This window comes from Heterobasidion irregulare (assembly GCF_000320585.1).
Source record: "Heterobasidion irregulare TC 32-1 unplaced genomic scaffold scaffold_01, whole genome shotgun sequence".
NCBI classification, from domain to species: domain Eukaryota; kingdom Fungi; phylum Basidiomycota; class Agaricomycetes; order Russulales; family Bondarzewiaceae; genus Heterobasidion; species Heterobasidion irregulare.
Window position 1 is genome coordinate 2418580 of NW_009258197.1, and position 13245 is coordinate 2431824.

Genomic DNA, 13245 nt, shown 5'->3' on the forward strand with positions numbered 1-13245 from the left:
TGGACGATAGTTCACGTGTTTCTCTCTACGTGACCATCCTGGAGAGGACGAAACCGTTTTCCATTGCAGCTCTCACCATAAAGAATAGGAACGAGGCGAGACGAGACAAATCTATTGAACCGGTTGTGGTGGTGCAGGGATAGGGTTCAGAAGAGTCTTCGGCGTCAATCGCGAGGGTTTCGGCAACCAAGACTTGGGGAAGTCTTTGATCGAGGGCGGGGAAAGATACCGCCCTGTACCACCAGCTACATCCCTCAATAACTTGCCCTTCTTAGCTTTCATAGCTTTCGCATCTAGATGCCGTCGATCGTATGGAATATCCTTGAAACTCTTGCCCGCTCTCTGAAAGCAACAGTTAGCATTTCAAGATGAGCTCGGGCGTGATGATAGAACGCACATTAGCCTCATCAATAAGTTTGTCCAAGACGTCGCTAGCCCATTTGAGATTCATAGACGGTCTCTTAAAATCCTCGCAAGATATCTTGAAATAGCCATCCTCGCTGTTCTCTCTTTGACGAAGACCAGAATCCTTCGGAGGGAACGGAGTCCACCGCACGCCTGCCAGAAGGCGGAAGTTGTGCACTGCGTGCCTATCTTTAAGCGGTAGGGTGGACACAGGAACGACGATGGTGCGTTTATGGGTTGCAGGGTGATTTTCACCGGCGTACCAGATGGATCGGGCGACTAGGGGCGTCTCAGAGGTCGGAGGTTTGAATTCTTTACGGAAAGCTACAAGTGATGCGTTTCGAATGAGATTGAGCCTTTGGTATCAGCTACAGAACTCACCGACAAGTTTTGGCATCTCATGCTCTATGAGGCGGAGGTATTGCAAGGTCTGACGTTGTTGCTGTAGCCATATGTGACCTGCAGCGGTCGTGTCATCCTCTTTGAACTCTTCCAAGTTTTCAACATCCCACGCCGAGTTGATGCCGATGTCAGTTCCCTCCTCCGCCTCCAGACCTTCAGCAATGGCGGCTTCACTGGGCTGTTTAGTCACCATGGGTTTGGGGGCCGTTTTGCGGGGATATGCGACAACAGAAGAGGAGTGCAGTAGTCTTGCAGCACGGAATGGTGCGGTCGTGCCATGGAACTGCGCTGGCCGAAACATGGCAAGATGAGTTGTAGAATAGTCGGAGACCTGGCGGGTTTCTGGATGAGGCTGCCGCCATACATGCGCAAACAACCGCTTTCTACCCAAGCTGAGCGCTTGACTGCTTGACTACATCATCTAACCTATCTGACTCAGATGGTCGTGAGTAGTTTGAACATCAAAAGATCAACCTGGCGCGTCATTTACCGTGTTTTGGTTGTCACAGCGCCTCTCACTGTCGATTAAAGCGGATCTCGAGAACGTCACAGATCTACTGCCCGGTTCGGACGACTTCGAGTACTTTTTTCAAGTCAGTCAATACACAATCGCAGCACCCTGACAGGCACTGGACCACTGAAATGTGTAGGTTAAATGTAATAGCTGCAACGAAACCCACCCCAAATTTGTATCCCTGAACCGTGTGGTGCGCCACCATCGCTGCTGAACCTCGACACAATTAATGACAGACAGCCAGGAAGAACATGAAGTGAGCGCTAGCAAAGGCAACACCGCACATTTTGTCTGGCGTTGCGGACTCTGCAGGCGTGAAAGCACGGCAAAATTCGAGCTTGCATCGCCACTTCAGTCATATTCAGCAGACGCCAACGGTCAATTTACGCCTCTCTTGATTGTTGATTGCAGAGGCCTTGAATTCACAGGTTTTGATCCAAGGGTGAGTTGCTATGCTGTGTTTTACTTGGGAACAACATCCATAATATCATGGTTAGGGCACATGGAAGTGCAAGGGTATCGAGTCTGGGACTCCTTTCACCGACGTTGAATTGGAGGAAGGTGAATGGGTGGACTATGACGAGAAGGTACGTTTCATCTTTTTGCAGCTGAACACCCTGAAATGTATCATCATCGCTGGTAAGGCCGCAGTTCCAGTAGGTATCTCGAACATTGAGAGTAAATGGAGTAGAGCATGAAGTAGGAAGTGAAAGTGGAAGAGATCGGAGCCTGATGTACTGATATCTGTCTGAGCGTGCTGGTTGTACCGAGATGGCGGGTATGTATCAGAACATACCGAAGTCTTGTACAGCCTAACACCTTATCCTGGAAGCAGAATGCAGAAACCTGGTAAGGGGGAACAACCGCATCTGCAAGAGCCCAGTCGACCCATTCACTGTCATCAACGGAGCAATTTGGCAGCATCTCCTGATTGTTATTCCCGAAGCTGATCCTTTCGCTCCTCTATACCTGCGAAGAATGATCTCCGTTGTGTTTTTCTCGTGTTTGAACATCGCTCTCGTGAGGGCCACCGGAGACGGGCCATTCGGCCTTCTCACCACGTTGCTCTTCACGTTTCTCTTGACTTTCGCTGTTTTGTGATCTGTGAGTTTCCTTCGCTTTCCCCTCAGGCCTTTGCTTTTTCCGGCCTTCCAATATATCGCGCTTCCAGCTTCCGCTAACTACTGCATCCCCAAGTTCTCCAGCCTCTCCCATGGTGCTTTTCGCTTTGTTTTTACCTCGAGAGAACAGCTCTGATTGATGTTTCCTCATCTTTGCTAGATGTTCGATCCTGATTGCCGCAAGTGAGATGAGGATGGCAAATAAAACAAGGGTACCTACAGCCACAAGGCCGTTTCGGCCTTACTTTTCTCGACCTTCTCCATATTGACACCGCGCCGTTCTAGGGCCTTCAAAAAACTTCGGAAATGCTAGGCGTGTACATTCATTGCATGCCAATCGCGTCGATGTGCAATTGAACGTACGTCAATTGATGTCCTTACGTGTTTCAGAGTACGCTTCAGTTTGCGATTCGGAGTTTGTCTTGAGTCGGACTTACCTATAGTGTCCAGATAACGGTGAGAGAGTGTGTATCATGCCCTCTTTGACTGATATCAAGCCAGCAGATGTCACTAATCCGCCTGCAAGAAACGAAGAGTGCTGAAACGTTCCAGGTTCTATATACGGCTCAATGAGAGGGCTGATTGCGCAAGAAGGATGGAAGAAAACCTTTAATGCCAACAAATAAGTTGACTGTCGTGGGTATTAACGGATCGGACGTTCAGAGGCCGGCAACACGCTTACAATTCATGTCCTAGACAGTGGTCTCAGCAGGCACGACAGCGAGGTGACATATGATCTCACCGAAACATATATCCAAGTGTTCCTCCTGAGCGTCTTTCGCAGCAACTTATCGATGATTCCGTGGATGGTGAAATGGCTTCGCAGTGCTCGGGTCAGTCCATACTTACCCTTTTGAGGCCCAACGTAGTGCGCAATGGCGTTTTCTTCGGCTGATGAAAGCGAAGACGAAACGGGAGACAAGGCAGAGGTGTTGGATCCTTGATGTTCTGGGGCATCCGGTGCGTCCAGAGGAACGATCCCCTCATCTCGACCTGCGTCCTTCCAGTGCCCTGCCGAAGTATCCACTAGGTGACCATTTCGTGCCCATCGCAGCTTCCCATCGGAGTCGATGTTGACGAGGTAGTTCAAGCCTGGAGTGTGTTCACGTTAACTCTGACAACATCACGCTAGAGCGGGGTCACGTACGCTGCTCGGCTGAAAGATAACTGTCAAATATATAGTAAAACAAGGGTTCGGATCGTGTTTTATAGACGACCTACGCACACTATACGCTGTGAGGGACGCGTCGGTCGATCAGGATCCTCATGAACAGAATTCGACTCGTACCTCTTTCTCTAGCTGCTCCCTTGGACATTCTTTCAAAGAGAGCTTTTTGCCGTCCCCACGGTCCAGCCTGAAGGTCTTGAGCATGTGCATTCATCGACACGAAGGTTTACCATTCACCATTTGAAAAAATTATCTTCGGTATCTGAATCTTTCCACCGTTTAAAATAATACTTGACTGTAAACCAATATAAGTGGCCGTTGAGACGGTATATAGTAGAGAAGACTAACGATTCGATCCATAGCGGTGCTTCCTATAGGCAAGTTCAACACGTAATTCTTTTCGCTCACCCATCGACTCACCCATCGACGAGTTCCAGCCAATGCTGCGTCTCCAGCCGCTTGTGCGCGGCTCCAGGAATATCCAGGCCTTCGTTTCGCAGCACACTATTTCTATCCTGGGCCATAGGTGAGCATATCATGAGAACCCACGCATGAACTCAAACCTACGTGTAGCCGCTGCGTCGTCACAGCTGCGCGCCGCCAGCGCATCTTGGCTCCGTTGCCGCCTTCTCTCTGCGCACCGATATCGGAGGCCTGGCAAGCACGGTCTCGGAACATTATATCGGCAACATACAGACACCGACTCATCACGTACCTCCATTTCGACGGTCAACAGCGCGTCGTTCCACCGCGCGTCCGGGGTCATGTATTTCTTCGAGCTGGCGCGGTTCCGAGACCTCCATACGCGCTGTATGCGCTCGGCGGCCTCACGCTGGCTTATCCCGTCAGTGTTAGTATGCGAGCGGTCACTCTTGGACATGTCGGGTAGGGAAGAACAGGGTGAGGGTGGGTGGTGGTGCTTGAAACATCGAGGCTTGGAGCTGCTGGGAGGGTTGAGGACGCAGGACGGAGTGACATCATCTCACGTGGAAACAACGTTAGCCAGGCCATCGGTACCGCCGGCACACGCTTGAGCGGATTCGGAACACACGTTGACATCACGACACCGCGATCTGGACACGAAAGGGTAGGGTATGAACAAGGCAACAGGCATCACTCGTGTTTTTCAAGGTGTCGATGATGGTTGAACAGATCAGTGTGATACAAGAGATCCTGAGAAATCCGTGTCGTGCTAGTCATTAAGTACGCGCGTCGGAGTACACCGATACCGTGTATGCTGCGAAAAGAGAGAAAGAGAGAGAGACGAGAGAGGCAAAGAGGGAGAGAACACAGGCGTTGGGTGGCAAAAAGGGGAAATGTAGTGTATGGTTATTGTAGACAGACAAGCTGGTGCAGAGGGGGGTAAAAATGCATGCGGATATGGAGCAAGGGAATGCGGGCGGGGACACATTGCGTGGGTTGAATACGTATCGGAAAGTGCCAAAAAGGAGGGAAAAAAAAAGAGCGGGAGAGAAGGCGGGCGTAAGGACTGGAACAGTAGCGGGTCAAAAACAAATGCGACCAACAACACACAGATGCGGAGAGCAGATGAGGGACGAGATGGTTCGATAAGCGGAACGAAGGGAGAAAGAGACTCAGTACGAAGCGTCCTCTTTCAAAGTGTCTTTGAAGCTGAAACCCTTGAAAGTCCATTCTGGCGGGACGACTAGGTAAGGATGCTTGCGCAGCTCGGCAGCGGACGGACGCTCGTCAGGATTACTAGGAAGAGGGCCTATCAGGAGACGTCGCGCGGTCCAGAGAAAAAGAAGACGTACACCGCGAAACACCTCCGCCTAAAGTCGTCCGCCAACGCAGAGAGCGTGATACCAGACGGGATCGGAGGCGCTTGTTTTTGATGATACAACTATGGTCTCGTATTTGAGATGCCACTCCAAACGAAAATAAAGCATAGAATCTGACCTTGACAATCACGGCCATGGCCTCCTCCTTCCGCCATGGCCTCTCACCCGCCCACATTTCGAGCACCACGCACCCCACGCTCCAGATATCGACTTTCGCGTTGTATCCCCGCTTGCCGATATTGACGACCTCGGGCGCCATCCAAAAGACCGTGCCTTGCATCGCGGTGAGCACCGCCTGCTCGTTCACGTCGTCCGTCCGCTTCGAGATACCAAAATCGGAGATCTTGCACACGCCGGTTTGCTCGACGAGAATGTTGTCCGCCTTCAGATCCTGCGTGCGTCGGCAGCCAAAAAAGAAACATCAGGAACCACGCAGAACGAACGAGATCAATCCATCTACGCACTCGGTGGAGGATGTTCTTGGAATGGAGGTACTCCAGTCCACTGAGAATCTGTGCCGAAAACGACTTGGTGACGTCCTCGTCGAACCTCCCGTACTTGCGCAAGCAGCTCCCGACCGACCCACCAGGAACATACTCCAAAAAGCTAGCGCGATCCCGTCAGCCTCGCACGCAGCACAGAGGATACGCGCCAACGCGACTCACATGCTCAAGAACGTCGGCGTCTCCTCGAAGCCGAGGTATTGCACGATGTTCGGGTGGTCGAGGTCCTTCAACGTCTCGCTCTCGAGCTTGAGCGCCTCCACGACGGTCACCTGCCGCGAATCGCTCTTGTCGCTCGCCGTCCGCGGAATCTCGACTTGCTTGACGGCGATCATCTCGCCCGTCGTGGCGTTCAGCGCGAGGTACACGCGCCCGAAATTGCCCTTGCCGATCAGCTCGCCGCGGACCCACTTGAAGATCGCTGTTGCAAACAAAAAGGGGACAGTCAGACGCCACAACTTGAACATACGAGCGAGCGGTACGCTTACGCTTGGGAGCCACCGCACCCGCCGTCGAGGGCGATTCCGGCGTCGAGGGCGTCAAGCCCGCCTTGAGCTGCCCGGGCATCACCTCCTCCACCTTGCTCCCCCACAGCTTCGTGCTCCGCTTCCTGAGCATGCTCGTCGACTGCTGCATCCGCGACGACCGGTCGATCCGCTGCTTGTGCTCCTCCGCGACGACACGGATCGACTTCTTGTGCTTGAAGTGCTTGTTCTGCAGGTGCGGCTGCGGCGCCGCCGCCGACGAGTACTCCGTCGCCGTCGGCGACGTGCCCCCCGAGCTCGCCTCGATCACCGGCTTGTCGAGGTCGTGCTCCGGGAAGAACTTCTCCAGCCGGTCGTACACGTCCTCCGGATTCGGGCGCGACGCCCACGACTGGTCCTGGAACGCGTCGCCCACGTCGTCCCGCGCGCCCTTCTTCCCGCTGCCGCCTCCTCCTCCGCCTCCTCCGCTTCCCTTGGACCGCGCGCCCCACGCGGGCGCCGGTGGCTCCGGCGGTGGGTTCTTCGGCGGCGGCGGAAAGTCCGCGGGGATCGCCGTCGTGTACCCGTTCGAGCCCTTCGTCGTCAACGACCCGGGCGAGCTAGACTTGGAGTCGATCTTGACCGTGAGCGGCGGGCCGCGCCCAGAGGACCTCGGGCGATCCGGCATGGGAGTCTGCCACAGCGTCCCCGAATCGTCCTCCACCATCGGCGTCTGCCAGAGCGTCCCGCCCTCGCTGTCCCACTCGTCTCCCCCGTCGGTCGAGTGGCCGTCGGGCGTCGAGGGCGTCGAGAGCACGGTCGTCGGGATCGGAGGCGGCGTGATGGCGGTGCGTTGCGGTGCGAGGAGCGGCGGAGGCGGAGGCGGCGGAATCGGCGTGCGGAACGATTGGGGAAGCGGCGGAGGCGGCGGTATCACCGGAAGCACTTGCTTGGGCCGCAGCGTCGCCGTGTCGCCCCCGTTCGACTGGCCGTCGAGCATCTGCTGGAAGTACTTCCGCTCGCCCCCGAGCACCGTCGCGTCCGGCGAGCGCAGCTCCGTGCTCCACGAACTGCTTGTGGCCGTTGAAGACGGGTCGGGCCGCGGGCCGAACCTCTCTCGAGTCGGTATCTCGGCCCTCGGGCTCCTCGGGCTAGCGGGGCTGCGCGGCGGCGTGCGGTTCGAGCCGTCGCTCGGCCTGTGGTGCACATCCTGTGGCCGCTCCCCCGCGTCGCCCGTCGGCGCTCGTCCAGAATAGCTAGGAGGCATCTGGCTGAAGAACGGATACATCGGGATCTGAGAAGCGTGAGACGGCGGGGGCGGCGGTGGAGGGGGCGGCGGCTGCCGCACAAAGTCAGGTTCCTGCAGAGGCTCAGCGAACACCGACGCATCGACCGTCCTCTGGGGCCGATACGGCGGCGGTGGCGCAGACTCGTCTCCAAGTGCCGAGCGCGGGCGCGGGTAGTGATCCTGCTGCGGCGACAACAGCCCGGCAGATCCTGCGGTGCTGTTCGACGCCGGGATCGACGAGCTGCTCGACAGCTGACTACGCGGGAGTGATGGGCCGTGCATCGGCCCCGCAGAGGGCTCCACGTTCATCTGTCCATTGCCACCACTGCCACCGCTGCCACCGCTGCCGCCGGTCTGCTGCGCTGGCAGGGGTCTGACGGGGCGGTACGACGTGGGCGAGGCGTACGCGCCAGGTTGCGGGATGACGAACGGCCGCGCGCTCTCGGGGCTCGTCGTCATGTGTATGGGCTCGCGACGCGCGGAAAACGCGGTATCGCCGCTCACGTAGCCCGTGCTGTGCGAGGGCGCGAGGGCGTCGCGCATCGAGGACGAGGGCGCCATCGGCAGCGACGGCAGCGGCGGCTGGGTGCGGCGGCCCGCTCCGGGCATGAGCGTCGCCGGGATGTTGGAGATGTTGGGGATGTTGAACTTCTCGCGCATGCCGTCCACGCTCTTCGCGCCTTTCAGGTTGTACCGCGTCGAGGGCGCGGGGGCGTGGTCTGTGCGCCCGGGGCCCTTCCAAGTCACGGGCCAGTCCTTGGGGACGGCTTGCGCCACGGGTCGACCGGAGCCGCGGGACTCGGGGGGACCGCCGGGTGGGACGGGCGGAGGCTGTCGCGGAACGTGGGGCAGCGGCGTGCCGTTGAAGTACGCCGTCGCGTCCTGAGGGTGTCGAGGGGAGCTCCTGTATCCCCTTTCACGGCGCAGGCCACCTCTGCTCTCCTGAAGAGGCGACGAGCGGTCCATCGAGGACGGCTCGCGCCCCAACCTCGACGTATCGCGCGCGACGGGCACTCTCCGCTTCGGCCTCTCCGGTCGTTCGCTTCTCTGCCCCTGCTGCTGCTGCTGCTGCTGCCACTGCCGCCCGGCGACCTCCAACCGACTCTCCGAAGCCTGCAGAATGCGCTCCCGTTCGGCGGCGGCGTCGGACCCCGAGCGCGAATGGTAGACCCACGCGTTGAGCTGCGAGCCCGACGCGTCCTCGTCGTACGGCGTCCGCGATCGATCCGGGGACATCGAGGGTGGAAGCGTCAGCGACGACTGCGGGGAGTTCTCCGGACGACCTCGGTCGGCGCGGCGCGGAGAGTAGTCGACGGTGGGGCCTCGCGCGCGGTCTGGCGATAGCGGGGGCAGCGGGGACAGGGTGGACATCTGCGGAGGCGAAGAAGGGCGCATGGGGCCCGTGGGGGGCCGACGCGCGACGGGAGAAGGGGAGATCGTATTTTGGGACGGCAGGGACGGCACGGCCTGTTTTGGAGGTGGGCGCAGCGTCGCTCTCTGGCTCTCCTCCATTCCGTCGAAATCGTCCGAGACGGACGGATCGTACCCATTCGTGGGCTCGATCGGAAGGCGTTCGCTGGCAGACGAGATGCTCCCGTGCCTCGACTGCGAGCGCCTTCTCTGCTGCGGGGAGTAGGAACGGTTGCTGTTGTACGGAAGAAGGACGGGGGGAGGCACGGTGCTGACCGTCGGGGACATGACGGGAGAGGACGGCGGGTTCTCGTGTACGACGGCGGAGGAGCTGGCGACGAGGAACTTGAGGGAGCAGTCAGCGTCGCCTTCGTCGCGGCAGAGCTCGTAGAGCTGGTCGTCGGTGAGGGCGTCGCCGAGGGCGTAAGCCCCGACTTTTGTTCGATAGATCGAGTACTGGGCCTGCTCTTCGTCCGATATTCGGAGCTGTGATAGGCGAGAGACGGGGTGAGCCTAGCCGAGCCGAGCCGGGCGCGACGCGGGGCGCGATGACGACGAGAGGCGACGCACCTTTGAAAAGACGAGCTCCTTGATGAAGGCGCCGTGTCTGAAGCCGGTGATGTCGACGGTGTAGTACTGATCTGAATCGCCGGTGACAAAGATGAGGACCTTGTCGAGGGGGCTGGACCGGGAGGAGTCGTTGGGGAAGCGGGTGGCATAGGTGTCGGAGGTGGAGGTTGTCGGGGACTGGGCGGGGCTGAGCGGAGGACGGTTTGAGGGGGGGAGACAGAGAGGACGCACCGTGGTTGGCCTGCTGCTGCTGGAGAGACGACGGCCGTGTGCGAAGGGATGGTGTATGTTGGCCTTCATCTTGTCCAGGAAGGTTGATTTGTTGGAGATGGAGTGGGACGAGTGCTGCTGGTGAAGGGCGTCTGTGGAGTAGCTGGGAGCAAAGTCGTGTCTGGCCGCAGCGTCTGCCACGAGATCGCCGGGCGGGGCGGACTGGCCGGGGGTTGTGGGGGGCGGTGAGCTCGTGCCCGAGGGGGAGGAGAGGGTGGGGTTGGATCTGGAGGCAGGGTGGTGGCGGGAGTGGCTGGGGAGGTTCGTGGTTGTGAGAGGGCCAGGGTCGCGGTGGGACGAGGAGGAGGCGGAGGGGTGGATGGCTCTGTCCGGGGGAGGGGACGTGAGGGTGGGGCTGGGCTGGGGGTTGTAGGGGTGTTTCTGCGCGCGCGGGGCGTAGGCTTGCGCTTGCTCTCCATCGTCGTCTTCGCCGCTGCCCGGATTTGCGACGATGAAGATGGGGCGATGTATCTTGCGTGCGCGGGACCTTGTGTCGTCGGCCATGGGAGTGGAGGTGTGAGCTGGGACACGCGGGGACGGGCGTGTCTGCGCTGTGCTCGCGTGCTGCGTTGGGGTCGAGGGAGGGAGAGGGCCAGTCTGCCTAGCAGCTGCAGGAGAACAGAGCAGGCAGGGACCGCCACCCGGCCCCCGGTCACCCCCGCGCGAGCGGTCCTCTTCACTGTGGGCCATTGACTCTTACTGTGGGCCATTAACGCTTCTCATTGCACACGCCACGCCGATATACAGTATAATGTTACATCCATTGCCGCCTGCCGCTCACTCCCCGCTCCCCGCGCACCGCTCACTCCCCCCGAGTCATCGGTCCATCGCTCAAGTCCACCTGCACACGCAACGCACACGTCAGTCGCTCGCGTCGCAACAGACGACCAGGACCCATCACACCTCGGCCGCTGCCGTACGTACCTTGGGAAACTCAGCCCGCTCCTCCAGCATCGACTCCCCCCAGCACAGCAACTTCAGCAACGCGACGAGCTTCGCCTCCTTCCCCTGGCTCAGGCTCTCCAGGATCGCTGCGTTCACCTCCCCGGCCGTCTTCATCCGCTGCGCAGGCGACAGCAGATCCGAGATCCCCGTCGGGATCGCCGCCGACGACTCAAACGCCAGCAGCGCCATCGTCCGCTCCAGCTCAGACAGGAACTCCGGCCTCTCCTCCCCGCGAGGCGCTAGCTCCTCCTGCGCGAACTGTAGCGCCGCGGCAACGTCCCCTTGCCGGATATATTCGATCAGCTTCTGCTGCTGCAAATGGAAATACAGCGCCGGATTCGTGTCCAGGATCTGCCATCAGAGCGCCCCCCTCCCGTCAGCATCTCGGATCCTCAATCGTGAGAGAACAAGTGAACAAATAAGCGAGCGTGCATCATATTGAAGACTGAAGTTTTGGTGTTGCATCATCATCATCGACCCCGTGGGGACTGAGAGTGGTGCATGCAAAGGTTTAATCCTGCGACGGCGTCCAGAGACCGCGCGCGAACGCGCCTCTCCAGCCGGCCGACCGTGCGGAAATTTAAAAAAAAACGGAGGCTCACCTCGGGGTTCAGATCGTTCACACGCGTGATCGCATCCTGCACATCTCCCCGCTGCAACGCTTCCCGGATGTTCATCCTGCTCTCGATGCTGTCAAAGTCGACCGGCGTGACGACCCCCGCCTCCTGGCTGAACTCCTCCGCCGCCGACTTGTACCCCTCGATGACGAGATAGTCCATCACCAGCCGGTTCAGATCGCTGTCGGGCGATGCATCATCAGCGCGCGCTCCACAAGCCAGACCAGACGAAGAACGGCGACGCCGGAAGAAGCAGGACGGTTCAGATAATACATGCAATTTTTAAACCTCATCAAGGAGTTCAGAGAGATTCCCAAAAAATTGTTCATCCTCGAACGACTTCTTCCGCCGCGAGCCCCAACATGGAGGAAAAGACGCACTGTTTCGTGACCTGCACGTCCCCCAAGCGCCGCTCCCACTCGTCTTGAGTTATGGAAGTCTTCGATGTCTTTCAAGGCATGATCAACAGACGGATCGCGAGAGGGGGGACAGAGGCGCAAAAACTGACCATGACGAAACGCGATGAGTCGTGTGCGATTTATCGGGCACGGTTGATTCAGGGTAGGTCATTCCAAAAGCGTTCAACTTTCCGGGTGGCGGGCGGGCGCCCGTGACTGCTCTCAATTGAACCCCTTCTCAAAGAGACGCCCAGAGAACATCACTGCAGGCCCCGTCGTCTGAAACACTTGGCAGATCAGACTGAGCTCCACGCTTCTCTCAAAAAGCACACACTCGCAAGGGATCGATCATCTGAGATATGGGCGTTGGGCGTCGTCGGTACTAAGTATATTCGACCGTCCAGACACAGAAGCCATGTTCCCACCCGTGCATGCGCCCACGCAAGCGACTCGGACACTGAGCGCTGCCAGTGACCAGAGGGGCGTTTTTTTTAGGCCGCGGCCACTTGCTGACTTGCTCGCACCGCGTGTGCCGCGTGAATGCGCGGAGGGATGCGCGCGCGGGGTGGCAGGAGGGCTGCCCGCGTATGTAGTCTAGATCACGACTTTGATACGATCCCGCCTGACCTGATCATGTCGAGGAAGTCGTCCTTATCGAGCGCGGCTGAGGAGCGAAGAGAAGGGCTCTATGTTTAGCGCGAGAGGGAGAGAGAAGGAGGGGCGAGGGTGGAGACTGACTCTCTTTGCCTCTGCCCAGGGGGTTGTCCTTGTTCTTGCCCTTGTTTTTTGTTTTCGACTTTGGGTCGAGCAAGGGAGCGGGGAGCGTGGGCTTGCCCGACCCGCGCGCGGCTTTTGTTTCCTCTGCGGCGACGGCGGCGGAGGCCTGCGACTGCTGGATGGCGTTGAAGAGCTTGACAACTGCGAGCAAAGTGAGCGTCGGCGCGCGGGGACACGGGATCGGGAAGGCTGACCGCCTCTCTGGGCGACCTTGCGGAGGGCGCGCTCGGTCTCGCCGCCCCAACCGCCGATGACGTCTGTCACGCGGCCCTTGTCCTCCTTGTCTTTTTTCTCGGACTTGAGGACCCTGCGTGCCTTGAGCTCGAGCTTTGCGTCGTTCTGCCTGCGGGAGACGGAGGGCTTGAGGGAGAGCGGGAGGGCGGAGGGGGCGTCGGTGGAGAGGAGGGACTGGAGGGTGGCGCCGAAGTTTGTGGTGTCGGTTGCGCGGTATTTGCGCTTTTGTGTCTTTTTAGACTTGGGACGGGACGGGTTTGCGAGCTCGTGGTCGGTGTCGGGGGAGTCGGTGTCGGTGTCGTGTGCGGCGGGCTGGCGAGTGTCTGCGGGAGGCATGGCGGCGATGTGGTGGGAAGA

At 58.9% G+C, this 13245-nt stretch overlaps 7 protein-coding genes across 7 annotated transcripts; 1 reads left to right on the forward strand and 6 right to left on the reverse strand.

The window, feature by feature from the left end:
- Positions 1-111: 111 nt before the first annotated feature.
- HETIRDRAFT_307574 (uncharacterized protein) lies at positions 112-1000 on the reverse strand (the record flags this gene model as incomplete). Its single annotated transcript, XM_009543001.1, has 3 exons — positions 112-342; positions 398-729; positions 787-1000. 3 exons carry the CDS (start codon positions 998-1000, stop codon positions 112-114), a joined length of 777 nt encoding a protein of 258 aa, XP_009541296.1.
- A 246-nt stretch (positions 1001-1246) lies between these two features.
- HETIRDRAFT_121782 (uncharacterized protein) lies at positions 1247-2019 on the forward strand (the record flags this gene model as incomplete). The annotated part of the gene is made up of 6 exons (XM_009543002.1): positions 1247-1252; positions 1317-1400; positions 1458-1514; positions 1566-1763; positions 1819-1908; positions 1966-2019. 6 exons carry the CDS (start codon positions 1247-1249, stop codon positions 2017-2019), a joined length of 489 nt encoding a protein of 162 aa, XP_009541297.1.
- A 265-nt stretch (positions 2020-2284) lies between these two features.
- Positions 2285-4490, reverse strand: HETIRDRAFT_306247 (uncharacterized protein; the record flags this gene model as incomplete). The annotated part of the gene is made up of 13 exons (XM_009543003.1): positions 2285-2612; positions 2663-2751; positions 2806-2818; positions 2880-2997; positions 3050-3073; positions 3125-3134; positions 3185-3534; positions 3715-3797; positions 3848-3905; positions 3959-3981; positions 4031-4125; positions 4178-4264; positions 4326-4490. The coding sequence occupies 13 exons, from the start codon at positions 4488-4490 to the stop codon at positions 2285-2287; spliced, it is 1443 nt and encodes a 480-aa protein (XP_009541298.1).
- Positions 4491-5205: 715 nt separating this feature from the next.
- On the reverse strand, positions 5206-6250 carry HETIRDRAFT_407058 (uncharacterized protein; the record flags this gene model as incomplete). Its single annotated transcript, XM_009543004.2, has 5 exons — positions 5206-5329; positions 5386-5474; positions 5531-5803; positions 5877-6018; positions 6078-6250. 5 exons carry the CDS (start codon positions 6248-6250, stop codon positions 5206-5208), a joined length of 801 nt encoding a protein of 266 aa, XP_009541299.1.
- Positions 6251-9590: 3340 nt separating this feature from the next.
- Positions 9591-10607, reverse strand: HETIRDRAFT_413702 (uncharacterized protein; the record flags this gene model as incomplete). The annotated part of the gene is made up of 2 exons (XM_009543005.1): positions 9591-9824; positions 9879-10607. The coding sequence occupies 2 exons, from the start codon at positions 10605-10607 to the stop codon at positions 9591-9593; spliced, it is 963 nt and encodes a 320-aa protein (XP_009541300.1).
- Positions 10608-10719: 112 nt separating this feature from the next.
- HETIRDRAFT_413703 (uncharacterized protein) lies at positions 10720-11990 on the reverse strand (the record flags this gene model as incomplete). The annotated part of the gene is made up of 5 exons (XM_009543006.1): positions 10720-10758; positions 10842-11213; positions 11465-11660; positions 11860-11902; positions 11951-11990. The coding sequence occupies 5 exons, from the start codon at positions 11988-11990 to the stop codon at positions 10720-10722; spliced, it is 690 nt and encodes a 229-aa protein (XP_009541301.1).
- Positions 11991-12476: 486 nt separating this feature from the next.
- On the reverse strand, positions 12477-13173 carry HETIRDRAFT_242034 (uncharacterized protein; the record flags this gene model as incomplete). The annotated part of the gene is made up of 3 exons (XM_009543007.2): positions 12477-12541; positions 12616-12795; positions 12849-13173. Coding segments are annotated over 3 exons (570 nt in total), but the record flags the coding sequence as incomplete, so codon positions are not given.
- Between the last annotated feature and the right edge of the window lie 72 nt (positions 13174-13245).